At 40.0% G+C, this 19,250-nt stretch overlaps 1 protein-coding gene across 1 annotated transcript in view; it reads left to right on the top strand.

Moving 5' to 3' along the window:
• The window catches only part of KPNA1 (karyopherin subunit alpha 1), a 52,136-nt gene extending 33,146 nt beyond the window's left edge, over positions 1–18,990 (top strand). The window contains exons 11-14 of the mRNA XM_050971537.1: positions 651–776; positions 13,272–13,399; positions 14,133–14,311; positions 15,274–18,990. Of these exons, the coding sequence (XP_050827494.1) occupies positions 651–776; positions 13,272–13,399; positions 14,133–14,311; positions 15,274–15,461 (621 nt within the window). The 3' untranslated portion in view covers positions 15,462–18,990. The remainder of the gene's footprint in view (positions 1–650; positions 777–13,271; positions 13,400–14,132; positions 14,312–15,273) is intronic.
• Positions 18,991–19,250: the final 260 nt, after the last annotated feature.

Genomic DNA, 19,250 nt, shown 5'->3' with positions numbered 1-19,250 from the left:
TTCATTTTTTGAATCTTGTTATGCCCTTTTAGAGGGTCAAAAAGTCCTTCACTATCACACATGACATAATCAAGGGTGCTGCCTTGTAGCATCCAAGTTCTGGAGCATTTTCTGTTGTACTTTGGTCATTTAGGAAAAGGAAATTTTGTTGCAATTTTTCTGCACTGTAAAATTGCAGGGTTTTTGCAATTTTTGTAATTTTTTAAAATAAGAATTGTTCATTCATAATGTCACTGCATACAACAGTGATCATACTCTGCACCACAGTGCCAGCAGATGTGGAAACAGAAGTAGTTGGTGCTTACAGTTGTACAAAAATACAGGAAAAATCCATAATTTTATTTTTGTTTGGTCATAATGTGCTTAGTATCTTCTTGTTTTCAGATCACATTGAAATCATTATGAAGGTGTAATCTCTTACCTGAAAGACTTGGTAGTTTTGCTCTTTAGTTTTCCTGCAAACGTTTATTTCTTAATTCTTGCTGGGGTTTTTTATGTATATTTAGTGGTTTTTTTAAAAAAACCTCCCCTGATCATCTAATGGGGTGTGGTTTTTATATTTTCAAAACATTGTACTCCTTGTTCCTGTGATTCTTTGTCCTCAATTTCTTTTATGGTGTGTTTTGTTTTGTTTTTCCTGTTGTATTCAGGTAATTCTGAATTGTTCAGCTCTGCAGAGTTTGCTGCACTTGCTAAGCAGCCCAAAAGAATCCATCAAAAAGGAAGCATGCTGGACAATATCTAATATAACAGCTGGAAACAAAGCCCAGATCCAGGTAAGCTTTTCATCTATGATCAGTAATTTTTGTCCGGCAGACTAGAAGGAACACAAGTGATTTTTTTTGTGCATAAAGTGCATATTTGTGTGAATGCATTGTCACAGTTATATAATTGCATACAAGAAGTATATTACTTTGTGTAATCAGAATATTTCAATGGTCCAGTCATCTCCAAATTCAAATAATTTAATTTTCTAATCCTCTACACATTATAAGGGAGGGGAAGACAGTCATAGTAGAAAATGCCAAAATGTGGCTAGGCTCAAGAAAATTTTTCTTAAATAATTTGCTTTGTGCTTTTGACAATCCCTAAGGTACAGAAATTCTCAAGTATCAAAAGAATAGGCTACAAACTTTGAGAATCAAATAATCTCACATATTTCTTGGTTTTACCATCAGACACAGACATAGTACTTTATTTCTGTTTATATTTCCTTATAATTCCTTTTATAATTAAGACCCATTTCCATAAATGGGTCTTATAATGCCCCACTGTAGTCATGTGTGCTTAGCCAAATCTAAATCTGCTGTTTATAAAACTGAACAGTAATGGATGCTATCTAAATGTTGTCCTGGGATTTGCCCTTCCTGATTACACTAAATGTTGTAATCCCTTCATGTTAAATGGTAGCACACAGAAGCAAACGAGTAATGACTCCCTTACGTCAGTCATTACAATTAGGCTCCAGAAGATCAAATGGTTGTTCTGAGTCTGGACTGAGTGTCAGCCATCAGGAAGAATTCCCAGGACTTGTCTCTGGGTGGTATAAATGAGAGATGGAATATCTTTTTCTCAGAGAAAAGTCTTTGGTTAGATGAAGAAGAAACAGCTCAATATATTTTGTTTTCCCTGAATACCAAGTTTTGTTCAAGAACAGCTGTACTAGGGAATTTTTTGCTTGTCTTTCAGGGATGTGGCTTGACCTGGTGGGATGTCAGGTGTCCCCTAAAGCTGCTCTGTGACTCTTCTCAACTGGTCAGGGGAGAGAAAATAAAAGGGAAGTTTCATGTGTTGAGGTTAAGGACAGGGAGAGGTCACTCACCGGTTACTGTCATAGGCAAATCCAGACTTAACTTGAGAAATTAATAGAATTTATTACCAATCAAAATCAGAGTGGGATAATGAGAAGTAAAACTAATCTTGAAAGCACCTTTCCCCCACCCCTCCCTCCTTTCTGGACTTAATTTTATCCCTGATTCTTTTCCTCCTCTCCTCGGTAGTGCAGAATACAATCAGTTCTTCACAGGTTGTTTCTGCTGCTGCTTCCTCCTCAGGGAGGGAAGTCCTTTGCCTGCTCCAGCATGGGGTCCCTCCCAGGAGAGACAGTCCTTCAGAAGCTGGCTGCTTCAGCACGGGTTCCCTCTGGGGTCACCAGTCCCACCAGCAAACCTGCTCCAGTTTGGGCTTCTCTCTCCAAGGGGCCACAAGTCCAGCCAGGACTCTGCTCCGGCATGGGCTTCCCATGGGGTCACAGATTCCATCAGGCATCCACCTGCTTCAGTGTGAGGTTCTCCATGGGCTGCAGAGGCATCTCTGCTACACCACGGACCTCCATGGGCTGCAGGAGAGTGTCCTGCCTCACCCTGGTCTGCAGCACGGGGCTGCAGGGCAATCTGTGCTCTGGCACCTGGAGCACCTCCTGCCCCTTCCTTCTGCACTGACCTTGGTGTCTGCAGGGCTGATTCTCTCACGTATTCTCACTCCTCTCTTCTCTGGCTGCAATTACTTTTAGTCAATAATTTTTTCCCCTACTTAAACAAGTTATCACAGAGCTGCTGTTACTGTCTCTGGTGGGCTCAGCCTTGGCCAGTTGCAAGTCTACCTTGGAGCCAGCTGGCATTGGCTCTGTCAGACAGGGGGGAAGCTTCTGGCAGCTTCTCTCAGAAGTCAGTCCTATAGCTCCCCCCGCTTCTACCAAAACCTTGCCATGCAAACCCAATACAAAGAGCATTGCCTCATTGCTTCTTTGTTGCAGAAGCATTGGAAAAACAGATTGTAGAATGATAGAATCAGGAAGGCTTGGTTTGGAAGGGACCTTAAAGATCATCTAGTTTCAGCCCCTCTGCCTTGGGCAGGGATGCCATTCACTAGATCAAGTTGCCCCTGGCCCTGAAACCAGGCTTTATCTGATAAATACAAGTGTTTCTATCAAGGCAGTTGAATAACAGTCTCATGTAAAGCAAATTTAGCTCTGAGGTTATGTTTTTCAATTCTTTTTTCCCCTCATTGGATACATAAAGTATTTTCAGAGATTGCAGAGAGTAAATGAAAGTCTGGCTGGAGACATTTATTTTTTGAAGAATGACAATAAATGTCAGAAATACTAGACTCTGGAAATATTTGTCTTACACATTAGTAACCTGGAAGAAACAATGTTTGCACAGAAAGTGAACCAAACCTCTTAATATATTGGCAAAAGTAGCCCAGGCATACTTGTTGCCTCTGTTTTCCTTGGAAGGCAGCCTGATTGCTGCTCTTATAATGACTCTGGATTACTTACTCTGTATGACCAGAATTAGTATGAAGTGGTTAACTCTCTTCACCTCTAGGGTGGAGCTACTTCTCTTTTTGCAGAAAACCTGTGCAAGACTATGAAAAGGCTGTATAATTTTCCTGAGGAACAAGTCTATTATAGCCTTTGCAGGTGACACTTGGAATCTTTTTGGTTTACATGCTCCCTTGCAAAGAATATTTCAGCTGCTGAAGGGGCAAGCATAAAGCTTTAATACCTTCGGTAAGGGCTTCATCTCAGAATGCATAGGAAATAAAGTTAATACCTTTGTGAAAGATACTTCAGTCTTTGCTGAGATACCTGAAATTCTGGAAAATGAGAGCGAGTGCTCATCTAACATTCAAAGATCCTTATGTTAGGAAATGAGTAGACAAAACCCAAAAACTTTGGAAGGTGGAAAGCTCCGTAGGTCCTTCTTGTTTGATATAAAGATGTGACTAAGATGGAAGTGGGATTGTGAGGAAAGGAGCCCCCTACAGTGGTATTTGCTCTGGCTTTCTCTGTCAGGATTTTGTTTTTGCCACTGGAGGTCATGTTTTTTGTCAGATACAGAGAACAATATGGTTACTCAATCTCACCTTGGTAGAGCTCCAAGAATTTTGATTCTGCTTTTATTGTGGTTTGTGTGTTAAACTGTGGATTAGCTGAATTTCTAACAAAAGGTGCTGTGTGAAATCAACAATTGTACCAATGTTTTTTTTTCCCACATCAGCAATTATAATTGCTGTGCAAGTAGCAGTGCCCAGAAGGTAGTTGCTGCTGCTTATACCAAGGTAAAAATGTTTTTGCCTTTGTATTTCTTGTGTTTCTTCTTTTCCTTTCTTTGCTCTTTATCTCTTCAACCACCCACCTTCGAAATACAGTATTTTCTCTCTAGAAGGGCATTTCTGCTTTTTTTGGGAAGTCTAATATTATTTTCTGAGGAACAGTACAACCAAATATATTGTCTTAAGTTTGTGTTTTTTCTCAAGTCTTTTGGAGGGTTGCTTCAGGATGTGTAATTGTATAGGGATGTTCCAAACTTAAGAAGAACTTTAAAAAGCCAGATAGCAATACAAGTCATTCTGTAAAGACATATCAGAAGTGACAATGGAAAGCAGTTTGTTGTTAGAGCATTTTTCAAAACTTTGGGATCTCTATTTTTCACATTCTTGATCTACTGAAGATGCAGTCATGAAGAGTCCTAGAGGTAACTTGAATTCTAGTGCACCAGAAGCTATTTCATTCTGTGTAATGTGTAATCACTTCTGTAACTTCTTTGTAAGTATTCAGGGTACCACATTGTCCTGTTTCCAAGTGAAGGAGTAGATGCCTGTCCTTGTTTGCACAGTACTCATACACCTGGTATTCACTGCTCAGGCACAAGTGAGGCTTTAGCTGAAGAGTCTTATCTGTATCCCTGGTAATCCTTGGTCTTCTGAACTGTTATCACATCTTTATTTGAAAGTGAATAAGGATAAAATAATCTCTCCTTTGTGTGTGTTTAGCAGTTTTAAAATGTTTTGGGGTATTTTATCACAGATGAGCTGCCTTTCTATTGAGAACAGATTAGAATTGCATGGTGACTTGAAAAGGTGAGGTCAGAAGGGAGAGGGAAATTGGTACTGTGAGCCATTAGTATTGCATCTTCATTTCTAGCAGCGAGTGCAAAGAAAGCCCTTTAATTCTGCATAGAAAAATAGCTGTGGTTATGTGAATAGCAGTTCTCTTTCTCAGGAGTCTTGTATCGTGAAGAAAACAGTATCAAACAAATCACCAGAATACATGTGGATTTGAAAGAATCCAGCTTAAAAGTAGCTGCCTTAGGATATGTCACAGACAAGGTTGGAAGTGTGTTGATGTGTTATGCAGGTCCGGGGAAAAAAGTGTAAGAAGCATTTTCTCAAAAGTGAAAGCTGTATTTCATTTAAGTGTCCCTCAGGCCCCATTCAGAGTAATTGATCTGCCTTCAGACTCCGTGCTCACACTTGCTTTGTAGTGAAAAAATGACTGCCCTAAGTGCATACCCTATACTGACAGTTACAAAAATTAAATTAAAAACCAGTGTTTCTGATTGTGAGTGGGATATAACTCTGCTGGTAATGATGACATAACTGCAAATCGTCTCCATCATGAGGCCTTGATTTTTGGAACTGCAGAAAGTGGCTTATTAAAGAAAGCTGTGAAGTAAAGCACAGTGGAGAATGCTTACAACATGCTTGATTGAAGAGCTCAAAGTCAGTGTGTCTTGGAAGTAAAATTGGCAATTGCAGGTGTGATTACAATGATCACCTTATGTTGAAAGGAAAGTACCATCACAGACATGTAACAAGTTCCAGAAAGACTCTTGAATCTTTAGTTTCTAGTCTTGACCTAGAGAACGTTGTGTGAGATACAAGGTGTGAGGAAGCCTCCTTTCAGTTCCAGAGCTGATAAATCAGAATTTCTTAGAAAATGCCTTTGAGGTATTACTTCAGACAACTCCTATTTAATGGCAAAATCATTGTAAACGTTTGAGCTGAAAAGTACTTTAAAAAAAAAAAGGATTTCCGAAGTTAAAAACTGCTGTTTGGTAAAATGTTTCTTGAAGATGGTCATATGCTAAAATGGAGAATATAGGTGTAGTCTGTTTTTAATTGCTGTGATGATAAAGGATAATTCCCATCTGGGATGAATACTTGATTTAATTAAGTTCATGGGTGAACCTGTTTCATCTGTGAGTTGAGGTAGGTGGTTTTTTTTTTCCTTTCTCTACGTGAATTTCACATTGTGATGAATTAAAACATTACTTGTTGAGAACTGGTCTTCCTTACAGAAGGAATTCTAAGATACTAGATGCAGCTCTAAATTAAATTTTTTATTTTCCTTTCTTCCCAGTCCCTGTAAATTGCTCAATAGTTACTACTAGAGGTCATAAACTGGAGCAGATCTGTTCTGCTCTCTGTGATGTTCACTGGATTTTGAACATGCGCAATCTTTAGCCAGAAATCAGACAAGAATGATTTCAGCATATGATAATTTTTTTCACGTCTGCCTGGCATAGTAACCCACATTTTTGCAAGTTACCAGCTGATCTAACTAGTGGATTGTTGCTTCAGAACAGATGGAATGTTAAAATGCTATGGAACTTTGGGTAGTGCTCAAGCCATAATCTAGCAATCCCTTCTGCACACCACGAAGACATGAAAATATTTTGATGAATCTAATAGTTATTTTACCTAACCAGCATTAACAGACAGAACTATATTTAGTGTTGTCTAAGATTGCATTGGGTTACACTCCCTCCATCCACCCACTGTAAAGTATAGAAATATAAAGTCAGAGGGAAGGACTTTTATATTCATCTCCACTTTCATACTGCCTACTATGCTGTTTGGTAGCACACTCCAAAGGCTTTCACTGCCATTTCTAAAAGATAAGGCAGCAGCCTATCACTATTAGATTTGCACTCCAACACATAAAGTAAACACTTTCTAGCGTTAAGGCAATGTAAATTAACATGCATGAAATGTGTGAAAGTGCGTGCTGAACTTTCTTGGTGGCTCTTACTAAAGCACAGGAGGTTTGGGGTTTTTTCCCCTCCAAAGGTGGAAGTGAAAGCCTTTCAGAGTGTGTTATCAACAGTGCCTAGGCAACAGAAAAGTGTGGTGGAATGCAGCAGTCTTTCCCCTCTTTATTTCTGTGCTTTGAAGGTTTGGGGTGGATGTGTATATCCTGATGCAGTCGTGATTGTCACTAAGTATAGTTTTTGTTTGTTAATTTCCTAGTTTGTATACAGCTATGCTGTACTTCAGTGGATAGCTTCCCCAGTCAGGGAGAAGGGGAACTGCATCTTCCTGGGAGTCAGAAGGAGAACTGCACAACTGAAGCTTAATCCTGACTGTCGACCCTTCTGAAGGGTATGAAAGGCTATCACATACCTCAGAAAATGTTCTGTGTCTTAACTCCGCAACCCGTTGAAAAGCTATGGAGGGCAGTACATCAGACACAATCTTCCATGTCTGACAGTGAAGACATCATAGGAGTTCTCTGCTCTTGACAGGTTAAGAAACTTCTCGCTTCTTTTCTAACATACCTTAAATTTTCATGAGAACATCTGAAAGTCTGAGTATGGGTAGGCATGGTAGCCACAGGATCTGTGCCATATTTTTCCTCCTCTAGAATTTCTTAACCTTGCAGAAGAGTGACATGGGCAAACATAGCAAATGATATATTGTGTGTCAGTTTTAAAAACTCTGGAATGAAATGCATTTTTACAAAATGTGGTGAAAGTTACAGGCTCAGATTTGTCAGAGGCTCTTCTCCAAAAGGACCACTGGGCACCACTCCAAAAGCAGTGCTGGGGATGTGGAAAAGAAGTTACATGATTCACACAGAGCTGTGGTTTATAAAGGCATCAAGTTACCTTAAATATAAAGTGTGTTTAGTTTACATTACAGGTTGCATAAGTAACCTAAGAATCTTAACATGCCGTTTGTGGTAGTAGAACTTTAAAAAGTATATTCATTAAGAGCAAAATACAGCATTGCTGACAAGGTCATATTAGTTTGCAGACTAGTGAAAGTCAAAGATTAATCTCTTACTTTGTTTGACTTAGTGTTTAAGTACAAAATCTGTTTTCAGACTTCTGCATACCTTATACCACACTGAGGGCAGCAGAGCTAGAATACCTTTAATTTCTTTATTGTGGCTGAAAACCATAGCAGTCAGTGGCGTGTTACTGCCTTTGGGAGGCTGGTTGGTCTGTTGGGTTATTTCTTTCTTTGCTTTGGTTTTTTTAGGATTGACTGACCCCAAAAGCAGGAGAGAGCTCAACAAGGTGCTGCTCATTATACTATAGGTTGTTCCTGATGGCAATAACAGCCTTGTGTAAATGGGCTAGAAGTTTGCTTCATACACAGTTTGGAGGATAGGCTTAGGTGTCTGTGTCAACAACATAAAGGTTCATTAGAACTGAGATCTGAAGTGCTTTCTCTCTGACTCTAGGAAGGCAGTGTTCTTTGTACCCATGCCATAGTGTGAAGTAGTTTCAGCTTACAAATATTTGCTAAGTTATTCATGAAGCAGTTGTAAATTGAATAAATAAACAATATAACTGGAAAAGAAGTCACTGAAAAGCTTCTATGAACTAAAATTTCCAGCCAGGAGGGGAGATCATAGCAGTAGGTCTGTATTTGCAGCTGCCAATTATATAGTGACTGTAATTTTGATTTGTTAAAGGTAATTTGAGAGGTTGCAGGAGCAGGAAAAAAATCACAGTCTAAGACTTGTTTGCTTTCACATTTATGTGATGAATGATATGTAGACCTGTGGTGCCAGCACATGCACACTAAATGTGTGTGTTTGCATATCAAAAGTGATTTAGGTGTGGGAGCCCAAAGGGGAAGAAGCAGATTCTCACAGGGCTCAAAATATGAATTTAATATGCTGTGGCTGAAGACCTCCCTAACAACAACTAACAACATATTTAGATTAAATATCCATGCAGGTGTGATCAAAAATTCATTTTTGTAGTCTAGCTTCACTCTTTAAAAATCCAATCCTGTGAAGTGAAGAAACTTGCTTAAAATAAGACAGGTCCAGTGTTTCCAAGAGACAGACAACCCTCCTAGAGAACTATACCACTGGGATACCGACTATTAAAAAAACAACCCCAACATACACACCCAAACCAAATATAGAAAAGTTGACACTTTAGAGGTGAGGGTCTGGTTTGATGAAGTACTGAGCATTAGAAATGAAGTTTGAAAGTTCATGTTTCAATTAAAATTCAATTTCAGTTAAGATTCAGTTTTGGTTTTCCGGAAGGCTTGTGATTACAACTCCAGATGAGGTCCAGTTCCAGCAAATACCAATGGATGCAGCTGGGCAAAAACTTCAGTGTTAGTTTTAATGTATTAAAGGATGGGCTTTGGATTGCCTATTGTGCAAAAAAGAGATTTTGAATGCATTTTGTAGATAGCACCTCTGTGCCTAGTAGTGGCAGCCTTAAACCTTTTTATTTCGCTCATGTTTTTCAAATTCTCATTGAACTGGAATCCCTTAACTCTGTTCCTTTTGTTTGAAAGCTATACTTGAGCATTTTCTATATGCTACATTTCTTTAGTCTTAAACAGACTTCCATATCAGGCACACACATTATTGGAATGCTAAAAAAGTAAAGTAATTTGAATTAAGCCAATCTAAGTCCTTAGAAATTTTAAGTGCCTCATCCTGCCACAGTTCGTTAGGGCTTTGCTCTGCCTGAGGCTTGCTTTTGTTAAAAGGAAACAAAAAAATCCAAAAAAACCCACCTCACTTAATCAATGTTTTAGCATTTACTGTTTTATCACTTAAAATAAGTTTACCTGAAAGGGAAACATGACGTGTTTCCACAGTAACTGTTGTTCCCACATACAATACTGTAGAGATGGGAATCCACAGGCATTCTAGTGTGGTTTCAAGAGTAACTCCTGTGGGCAGGCTGCAAGTCATAGGCTGTAAATATAGATGCTGCCTAGCACTTACTCTGTATTGGTACTTTGTTTCCTCCCTTGCTGAGCTTAACTAGACTTGAAATCTTGTGAAGATATTAAGGTTAAAGCAGACCATTTTCTCACCTAGTTAATGTGGTTTTTTTCTTAAACCTGAGCTCTGAGAGTTTCAACTGTTTGAGAGGGTGCTAGTGCAAAAGCTTTGCAGTGTTACAGAGGGAGAGTTGAGAACCTTTCACTAAGACCCATGCTAGGGTGAGATGGCAACACTTATGTTGCCTGTCAGGCAGCAGAAAACGTAAAACATTACTGACTGGTAATCATCTCTCTTGAGTCAGTCTCTTTCAGAGAAATGCCTTATGAGAGGCTGTGATTCATTGTGGTGCTTTAACTTGTTCTGTTTGGGTAAAGATAGCCAATTTCATTGTAGAGCAGAATGAAACAAGGTCCCCATAGTCTTTTATGCAATAGAAATAGAAGTAAGAGCACTCAGCCAAGAGATGTGAGATCGGGATTCAGTTCTTTCTGAGAAGGTTCAAGTGTGTATTTCTCCACTCTTAAGAAGAGTAATTTTACCCACTGAACTGAAGCATTCAAGCACCGAAGCAAAGAGTTCAAAGTTGATTGAGCCTGAAGAAAAACAGTAACAATCTTTCGTGTTTCTGCCACTTAATTGCCCTCTTGTTGCTAGTTCCCTTTATTTTGGAATTGTCTGACTATTTTACAAGTTTTAAGTTGAAATCTTTTAAGGTAACTTTTTTTTTTTTTTGTCAGTAAGAAGACTCAAGTGTTAGTTACTGCCTGTCAGATAAGGTGTGCTGATGTAGTTGCGCACTATCATGTAACATACTCTGATTTTAGTATTTATTATAGATGTTGGTTTTGAGAATACAGTTTCCAAGGAAATGAATCTCCTGTAAAAGGATTGTTTTGGGGAGAGGATTTAAGAAGTGACAATGAGATTTTTTTGACTTGTTTTTTGCCACAATACTAAAATCCTAATGCCCTCAAATATCCCTATCCTAGATCCATATCAGGATCTTTCAGCAGGCAGTGCTTGACATCCTGGAACACATTGTTCTTCTTAGGGCTTCTGCCTCAACAACACCCTTGTATAGAATTCTCTGGACTCACATAAAGCAAAGTGTAGACTGACAAGTCCCCTTTCTCCTCTCCATCTGATGAGAACTGAAGTTCACTGGTGAAAACACTTAAGCTCTCACACTCTAGGTGCACAGTCACATATATCTCAAGTACCAGTGTTGGTTCTCTGCTCAGCTGCTGTCCATGGCTGCATCAGGAGCTTTCTTGACTCACCATGCTTGGGTTCTGCTCGCTGGCTGGTTCAGCTGGATTCTCACTGGCAAACCAATGAACACGTTTGTCTTGGGCATCCCCACGCTTGCAGACCCATCGACTGTCAGCACAAACCCTCTTTCCATGCCTGGATCCTGGACCTCCCAGTTGCTGCCCAGGCAGTTTGCCACCAGTCTAAGTACATGGTGGTCTTCCATAGCCACCACCGCTTTTGGGAATAACATAAATTCCCCCACAACACACGACAGGTGCCTAGGCAGATGGGTTCTGTGACCTGCAGTTCCTTTGCAGCTGAGGTGCTGGGATCTTCATTAAACTTTGCTCCAGTCCCTCTAGTAGCTGGCATCCAGGCACATGGGCCCTATGGGCTGTGATCCTGCCCCAGTGGTTGATGCTGAGACCTTCACCTGCTCCAGTTGCAGGTGACCCTTTCATCCAGGACCTGGCACCAGTTGCTGACCCCAAATTCATGTTTTATGGGACCCGATTTCATGGCCTGTTTTGCTGCTGAGACACCCCCACCCAATGTGGCTGCTGGCCCCAAAGACACAAGGGGTTCTCCTGAGGTCTGGCCCAAAGTGAGTCGTGCTCAGTTGCTAGCAACTAACCTTTACAGTGCTCAGGTGGGACAGAGAGAGTAGTTACGTGGTAAAGTATTTAGGAAAAGATTTGTTATTAAGATTTGCACAGTTGCACTTGTCCTTGTCATCAGCTATAAAGTCCAGGCTGGCTCTCTGCCTGTAGTTTCTTAATGACCTATTAATTAGTGACTGGAACCTTTTCTTCTTTGTGATTGTTTCCTTATCCCTTGTACATCGGGTTTGTGTCACTGTGTGTTTTATTTATTACTTTGCTGTTATTTGTATCTGCCTTTGAGCTGGAAAGGTCCTTGATCTGATAACCTTAATGAAGTAGATGCTCTCATATTCCAAATACCCTACAGTGATAACTTCACAAATTATTTGGGTTTTTGTGCAGTAAAATGTGTGAGGGGGTAAAATGCATCTCTTTTTAAGATACTTCCTTTTATCTTTTTAGATTTTTTTTAAATAGCTGGCTCCTGTTTTATGACCTATCACTTTCAGCAGTCATGTTCTAAAATTTCAGTTAAGGATACTTTTTCAAATATTCTTGGCAGTGTACAAATGTAGTACAACACGGCATGGTGGAGATAACAGTTTCCCTTGGGGACCCTAGATTGCTGTATCAGAAGTGTGGATTCTTTGGAATAGGGGACAGTGTTCGTGGGCCTGTTGGTACAACTGAGAGGCTGTATGGATTTATGAAGCAGAGGCAGTGTGGATGCCCAGACAAACAGGAAGGATAAAGGAAATATCAAACAATTGTTTTATTTTTACCAGGTTAGCCATTCACACTATGAATTGACTGTAGCTTTTTGCTGTATATAATAAATTTTCTTCTACAGAGCTCTGTGCGAAGGATCTCTTTGTTTTTCTTTGGGTTTCCCTTTGTTAGTTCTGTGATGATTTATGCTTGTAAAGTGGTAGATTAAAAAAGTAATCCTGAGATCTTGCTTGTTTGAATGATCCTTATCAACGTGTTTGAAATCCTTGTCATAGGTATGTAACAAAACTGGCTGAATTTTCATCTTATTGCAAAAGGCTGTTTTCAGAAGGAGTTACCAGAAACTTTAAGTTGCTGCCCAAATGTTCATTTGGCTTCTATCACTTTGTTGAGCCAGGGAGAGAACCCTGATTCCAAACCATCAGTGCTTTGTCTTTTCATCAGGTGGTTGCTTGTTTTGAGCAGTTCTTACATGATCAACTTTGCTCTGTTGTCTTGCACACTGGAAATGGATTATGGTACACAGGCCTATGAAGTTAGGGGATCTTAATGACTTAATGGTTTACTGACTTAATAGCTGATAGGTTTACTACCTGGAAAAAGAAGGGAACTATGGCATTCTTTTGCTGTCAGGGTATGATTAAGTAACTCATTAGATATGGCAGTCACTGGAGTCTGAATGTGTTTTTGAATGAATTTAGAATAAGGACAGACCACAGCTTTACATTCAAAACCTTAGTAAGTTTTGAATGTAAAGCTGAAAACTGATTTATCGGTTTTGGTGTTTGATAAAGTGACATTTCATTGTTTAATGTGTTATGCTGGGCATGGACATTAACTAACTCAGGACAAAGAAGTTATTTCTAATTTTTATTATGACCCTGCCATGTCATTTGTTTTTGCAGACAGTCATAGATGCCCATATCTTCCCAGCTCTTATAAATATTTTGCAAACGGCCGAGTTTCGGACAAGGAAGGAAGCTGCTTGGGCAATCACAAATGCAACATCGGGAGGCTCTGCCGAACAGATCAAGTACGAAATGGTTTAAATCTTTCAATGCAATAAGAGACTGAGTTAGTGTTTGTGCAAGAAAACAAACTATCTGCCTAGAAACTGAAAAAGCTTTCACTGTGCTTTCAGTGCTGTATCCAGAGAGACCTTGTCCTTGTTATGAATGAGCCTTTCATTCCTTCAGGGAGAAATCATAAAAGTATTTCAGCTACAATACTTATTTACATAATTAAATCATTTGTCTTACGTGAAAAAAACCTAAATGCAGGTTTTAAACTAACTTCTGAGGGGTGTAGAGTATAACAAAGTGTAGTAACAGTCTGGAGAGGAATATCTCAGCCCTTTGGACAGTGGCATCACATGCATTGTTTTTCCTGTTTCACTTATACCAGTACATTATGCTTATATGCAGTTTTGTATAAAACAAAAATAAAGACTTAACAAGCATGTTAAATTAATATAATTGCTCTTTATAGAAAATATTTAGAAGTTACTGTTATAGAAACATAGTTTATGGTACAAAAAATAAATTATTATTTCAGAGCTATACGGAGAGAGTGAGACAGAGAAAGGATTTTAAAGTTATTTTCATTGTTTCAGCAGAATTAACTAGATAGAAATAGATGTCTTTAATTTCTCTTATTTTTCCAGTCAAATTGATACGATTTGTTTGACCTTCATACTAAGTGCTTAAATGGCTAAACCAATTATAATTTTGCAGACACTTTACTGGGTTCCATGTGATATTTTTCAGGTATTTAGTAGAACTGGGATGCATCAAACCACTCTGTGACCTCCTTACAGTAATGGACTCCAAGATTGTGCAAGTAGCTCTGAATGGGCTGGAGAACATCCTGAGGCTTGGAGAGCAGGAATCCAAACGCAGCGGCAGTGGCATTAATCCTTACTGCGCTCTTATTGAAGAAGCGTATGGTATGAGCAAAACACCTGGGGAAATCAGGGGATACTGAAATGCTCACAAACTCATTGGAGTCTCAGCAGGCCCAGTTCTGTTAGTTCCCTTATCACTGTTACTGAAAATGATCTGTTCTTTGATAAATCTCCAGTGTACTCCATCTTTTACATTATCTTTGTCTGTGTATAGATTGGAGACAGAATGTGCAGATCTTCTTTTCTTGATTCATACAGAATAAAATCTCTACTGCTGGGAATTGTAGTTAACACAAGAAAACCACTATAATTCCCAGCAGTAGAGATTTACTAGAATGGCTAACATTTGGATTTCGTTATAGCATCATTCCCTGCTGTATTATTTTATTTTGTATCTGATTTCAAGGCTTGAGTTTGCCCATGTGCTTTAAAGCCTGCCCAAAAACTGGTTGTCTGAGTTTAACTGCATTGTATACATATATACTATACAGGTTAGGAAATGGAGTCTCCATCCTTGGAAGTTTGGAATACTTGTCCAGACACATCAAATCTTATCTGGTGTTGGTTAGTACTGCTGGGATGGGCTGCAGGTCGGACTAGATGATTATCAGAAGTTTATTTCAGCTTACACGTAGGTGATTCTGTAGTCACAGTCTTCATAAAGAAAGCACTGTAAACATGCTTTTAGGAAACACGGTCAAAAAGTCTCTTCAGAAAAAGTCTTAGCGTTTGAGGCCTTGTTCTTTACCCATTCAAGCTTGTTGATTTAGTTTTTGAGTGAAGGGGTAAAGGCAGACAGAAGGTACTAAACACATAACACAGTTACAGAGATCTCTGTAGCTCAAACTGGCTTTCCTTGGTTCTGAAGAGTACAAATTGGATGCAGGTCTCCATAGAGGAGCCTGTTCTTTCAGAAGGTGGGAGAGAGTAATGAAAGACTGAAAATTATCGTGGTCATATTGTTTGACTGAGCTGTAACTTTTATATACTGTTTTTCTCTGCAGGCCTGGACAAGATTGAATTCCTGCAGAGCCATGAGAATCAAGAGATTTATCAGAAGGCCTTTGATCTGATTGAGCACTACTTTGGAACAGAAGATGAAGACAGCAGCATTGCCCCACAAGTGGATATCAACCAGCAGCAATACATCTTCCAGCAGTGTGAGGCTCCCATGGAAGGCTTCCAGCTTTGAGGTGCCCCTGTGCTGTGTGCTCCTCTACCTAGCCAATCCTGTTGTCGAGCCACAAGCCACCCGTGGAGTGATTCTCTCACTGTTTTCCATAACCCTGTTTGCGCTCATTCGCTTGCCTTGTGCACATGCTCTTACATACGTCTGGAAAACTTTTGGCTCTCCGTGGCAGGATGCCCCCTCCTTGGCAAGGGGTCGCCAGAATCACCCTTTTCCTCTAGATTCTGAATCTCTCCACTGTCATCTTCGTGGAGTTGAGGCACCTTTCTATACTTTGAAATATTCACTGTTCCTATTACAGGAAAGTAATCCCTCCTCCACTTGGCCCCCCACTCCTGGCATCCAAGAGAAGGCTGCCTTTCTCTTGTATTTCCTGCAGAGTGTGCCTGCAGTCCAGGGAGACATTCAGCCTTTCTGAGAACGTAGCTGAATTCATCCCTCATGTTCTCCCCTGGATGCCTCTTTGGACGGCTGTGAGAGATGCGTTAAACCTTCACACGCGTTCTATCTACCTTGCTGTATGTGCCAGCTGGGGTTATTGGCATGAGGAACATGTTACAAACAATGGAGTAAGTTCTCTGTCCCCTGCAACAACAGGCTGCAATGGACATGTTTTGTGGTTCTTAGGAATACTGAACACATCTGGCCCCATCCCCTCTCAACACTGAGCTCCCAAGTTGGATTGCAGACCACTGTGGAGATTTGTATACCTTTACAGTTTTTCCTCTCCATCCACAAAAGAACCTGTGAATAGGTTACTCTTAACACCTCCCCAGAAATGACTTTCCAAAACAGCTTCTAGAATGGAGAAACTGCCCCCACTTCTGCTTGCCAGCACAGTATGATCCAGCTGGGCCTTCCTTAAAGATCAAGCCCTTTCTGGCTCCATGCTCCAGAGTCTGGTTCCTGGTATTCTAGTTATGGCTGAAAAGTTCCTATCTGCCTCTTTACATTTTTACACAGCGTGACTTAAACAGATTTGTCTTCTGAAAAGTTAACTTCTGAATACAGAATTGGTAATTTGTAAAACTTGGCACAAGGAGTATTAGATCTCCTTTTCATTTTCACAAGACAAGAGCATCCTCTCCAGCTCACCTGATGGAATCTAAGTCCTCCTGGCCAAGGCCCTTATATAACTAAAATGACACTACATTCACAGGATAGTACTATTACATCTGGATCCACCTGGCCTTCTCATTTCACTTTTCCTTTTTGCTGTTGGTGAGACTTCAGGTGAATTAGCATGGAACGCATGGTTCCTCCAGGTGACATCTGTAAGGCATCGTTGACTGCATGGCAGCTGCCGCACGCAGCTGGAGACTGCCCTTCTGCTAGCAGCATGTTCTTGGCTCTGCAACCTGCTTGGATCACAGACCTCTGATGCAAAGGCCCGCCACTCCTCACTGAGTTCAGCTGACACTGGCACCAAACTTCACACATCTGGGGAGATGCCGCCTGATTGAAAGTGGCAGTTCCATTTCGGAGAATGCAATGGATTCCCCTAGGCCGTCCGCTCCCCCCTGCATCGGGCTATGTTCTTTCAAGCCATTTTGGATGCTCAGAACACACATTTGTCCAGTGTAATCATTTCAAAATCGCCACTGGCAACTGCAGTGTCACGTACCTGTGGTAAATGTTTGTGGCAGAACTGTCTTCAAGATCCTCATGACTCCTCTCAGTGATAAGCCACTGCAAAAGCAAAACCAGCCCATTGGATACAGAGTTATAACACACATAAGTCACTTGTCATACTGCTGAAAGAAGCTAGGCAAAGGCCTGAACATCAGCTCTGTGTGACCATTATTTAAATAAAGTCTTCTGTCTCTGCTTCAGGATGGAGACTCTGACCTGTGTGGCCACTGCAGAAGCCACCTGCTGCCTCCCTAGCTAAGCCAGTTGGCCTCCACTTTCCCTCTCCCAGTTATTTTCTCTAGTGCTGCTTTGTGCTGAAGGAACATTTAGTTTACTGCACTTGATCTGTAAATGGACTTCAATTCTTTGTAATTTTAGGGGGTTAAATTTGGTGGTTAATTTAAAAAAGCAAAAAAACCCCTCAATGTTGCCTTTACATCACATATAAATAACTGTGTTTCTCTTTTCTTGAAGGGTGATAGAAGCACTGATTAGTAGCAAAATCTTGTTTTAGCTTTTGGATTTTTTTGTGCTGGATTTTTTTACGTGTAAATTTCCAATAACATGTCATTTCTATAAGATTTGTTTAAAACCATGTACCTCTTATTGGATGGTATAAAAATGCTACATATTTTGTAAACAAATCTGAGCAAAGTGTGTGTGCATATATTCTGTATATTCATATATGTATATTCTGTGTATATATACACTAGCGTGTATATATACATATATACACACACACATATATATACACACATGCATAAAGTGTGTGTATATATATACATACCTATATATCTATATATATAAGTGTTTTCTCTTCCAGGCTAGTGAAAACAATGTGGTGCATTGGCGTTTCCCTCCCCTGCCCCCCAAGAAAGTAATGACAATTGCCTCTAAATGAGTGAATTAAAAAAGAGTCCGTTTAAGCTGACTGGTGTGCCTTCCTGTGTAAGGAGCCTGGCCAGTATTTGTTACTTTTGCCGTGGATATGTGAATTCAGAGCAGATAAGTATAAATCTTTAAACTTGGTATGTTTATTTGAAGTGACAGGCCTGGTTGACACAGGTAATATTGTTGTCCTAAATACTTAGACTGTGTAAGGCATTTGACTGGTACTGCATAATATTTTGAGTGAAAACCACACCAATACAAGAATCAACATGGCACACATTAAATGGATTAAAATGCGACTAACTCATAGGTCTCAATGTAATTTTAAATGGTGCTTAATTGAGTGTATTTCCATCGGGATCTTCCAGCAACCAGTTCTTGGCGTTGCTTTACTTAGACTTATTAATAGGTTGAAAAGAAACAAAATCTACTTCTAACAAAGGCTGCACATTAAATGGGTACAGAATGGAGATCAGACTTGTGAATTATAAAAGGAAAAGCTCGCTGATACAGACTGACCAGAATTACTTGGTAAGCCAAGGACAAGTAAACTACTTGCATTTTAACAGAGCCAAACATGTAACATTACCCATCTAATAAGTAACAGTCAGGCCACAGATGAAGGACTCTGTTTTGGAGGAAAGTGCCAGTGAAAGTAAGAGGATCATTGTATCATATTTCTTGAACACTGCTTCCTAACACAGTTCTGTTGGCTGTGTCCCCTACTAAAAGCATTGAAACCAGTATTCTCTGCTTTCCTGAAGGATGTGCTCAGATAGGGACCATCTCAGAGAATGCCTCTAGCTGCCACTTTTGTGAAGGTCACGCTGTGTTTTGAATGATCTGTTGTTGTTCTGTGTCTAAATAAGAGGCAGCATGGTCTCATGTAGAGGGTAGGTGAGGGAATTGTTGGAGTTCTTGTGTTCTTCTCTTAGCTCTGTCAGGCAGCATGTAATGCTAGAAAAATGTCTCATATTTTCTTCAAAATTAAAATACATGCATTGGTTTCTGTCTGCTTGTGGAGATCTGATCTAAGCGTCTTCCAAATGCCCCACAGGCTGGTAATGAGAATTTATTGCATTTTTTTTGAAACATCAGGAATGAGGTGGAAGCACTGCACTGAGATTTTAACAATGTCTGTTTTAAACTGGGTGTTAGAGAAAGGAAGATGCAGACTACCTGGAATTGCTATCTAGCATTCCAGCACACAGATCTGTAATGCCATTAAAGTTGTGGTTCTGCTTGGGCAGCAGACAGGAGCCATCATTC

Source organism: Serinus canaria, chromosome 1 (genome assembly GCF_022539315.1).
Source record: "Serinus canaria isolate serCan28SL12 chromosome 1, serCan2020, whole genome shotgun sequence".
NCBI lineage: Eukaryota > Metazoa > Chordata > Aves > Passeriformes > Fringillidae > Serinus > Serinus canaria.
Note: the sequence above shows the minus strand (reverse complement) of the source record. Positions and strands in the feature narration are given on the sequence as shown.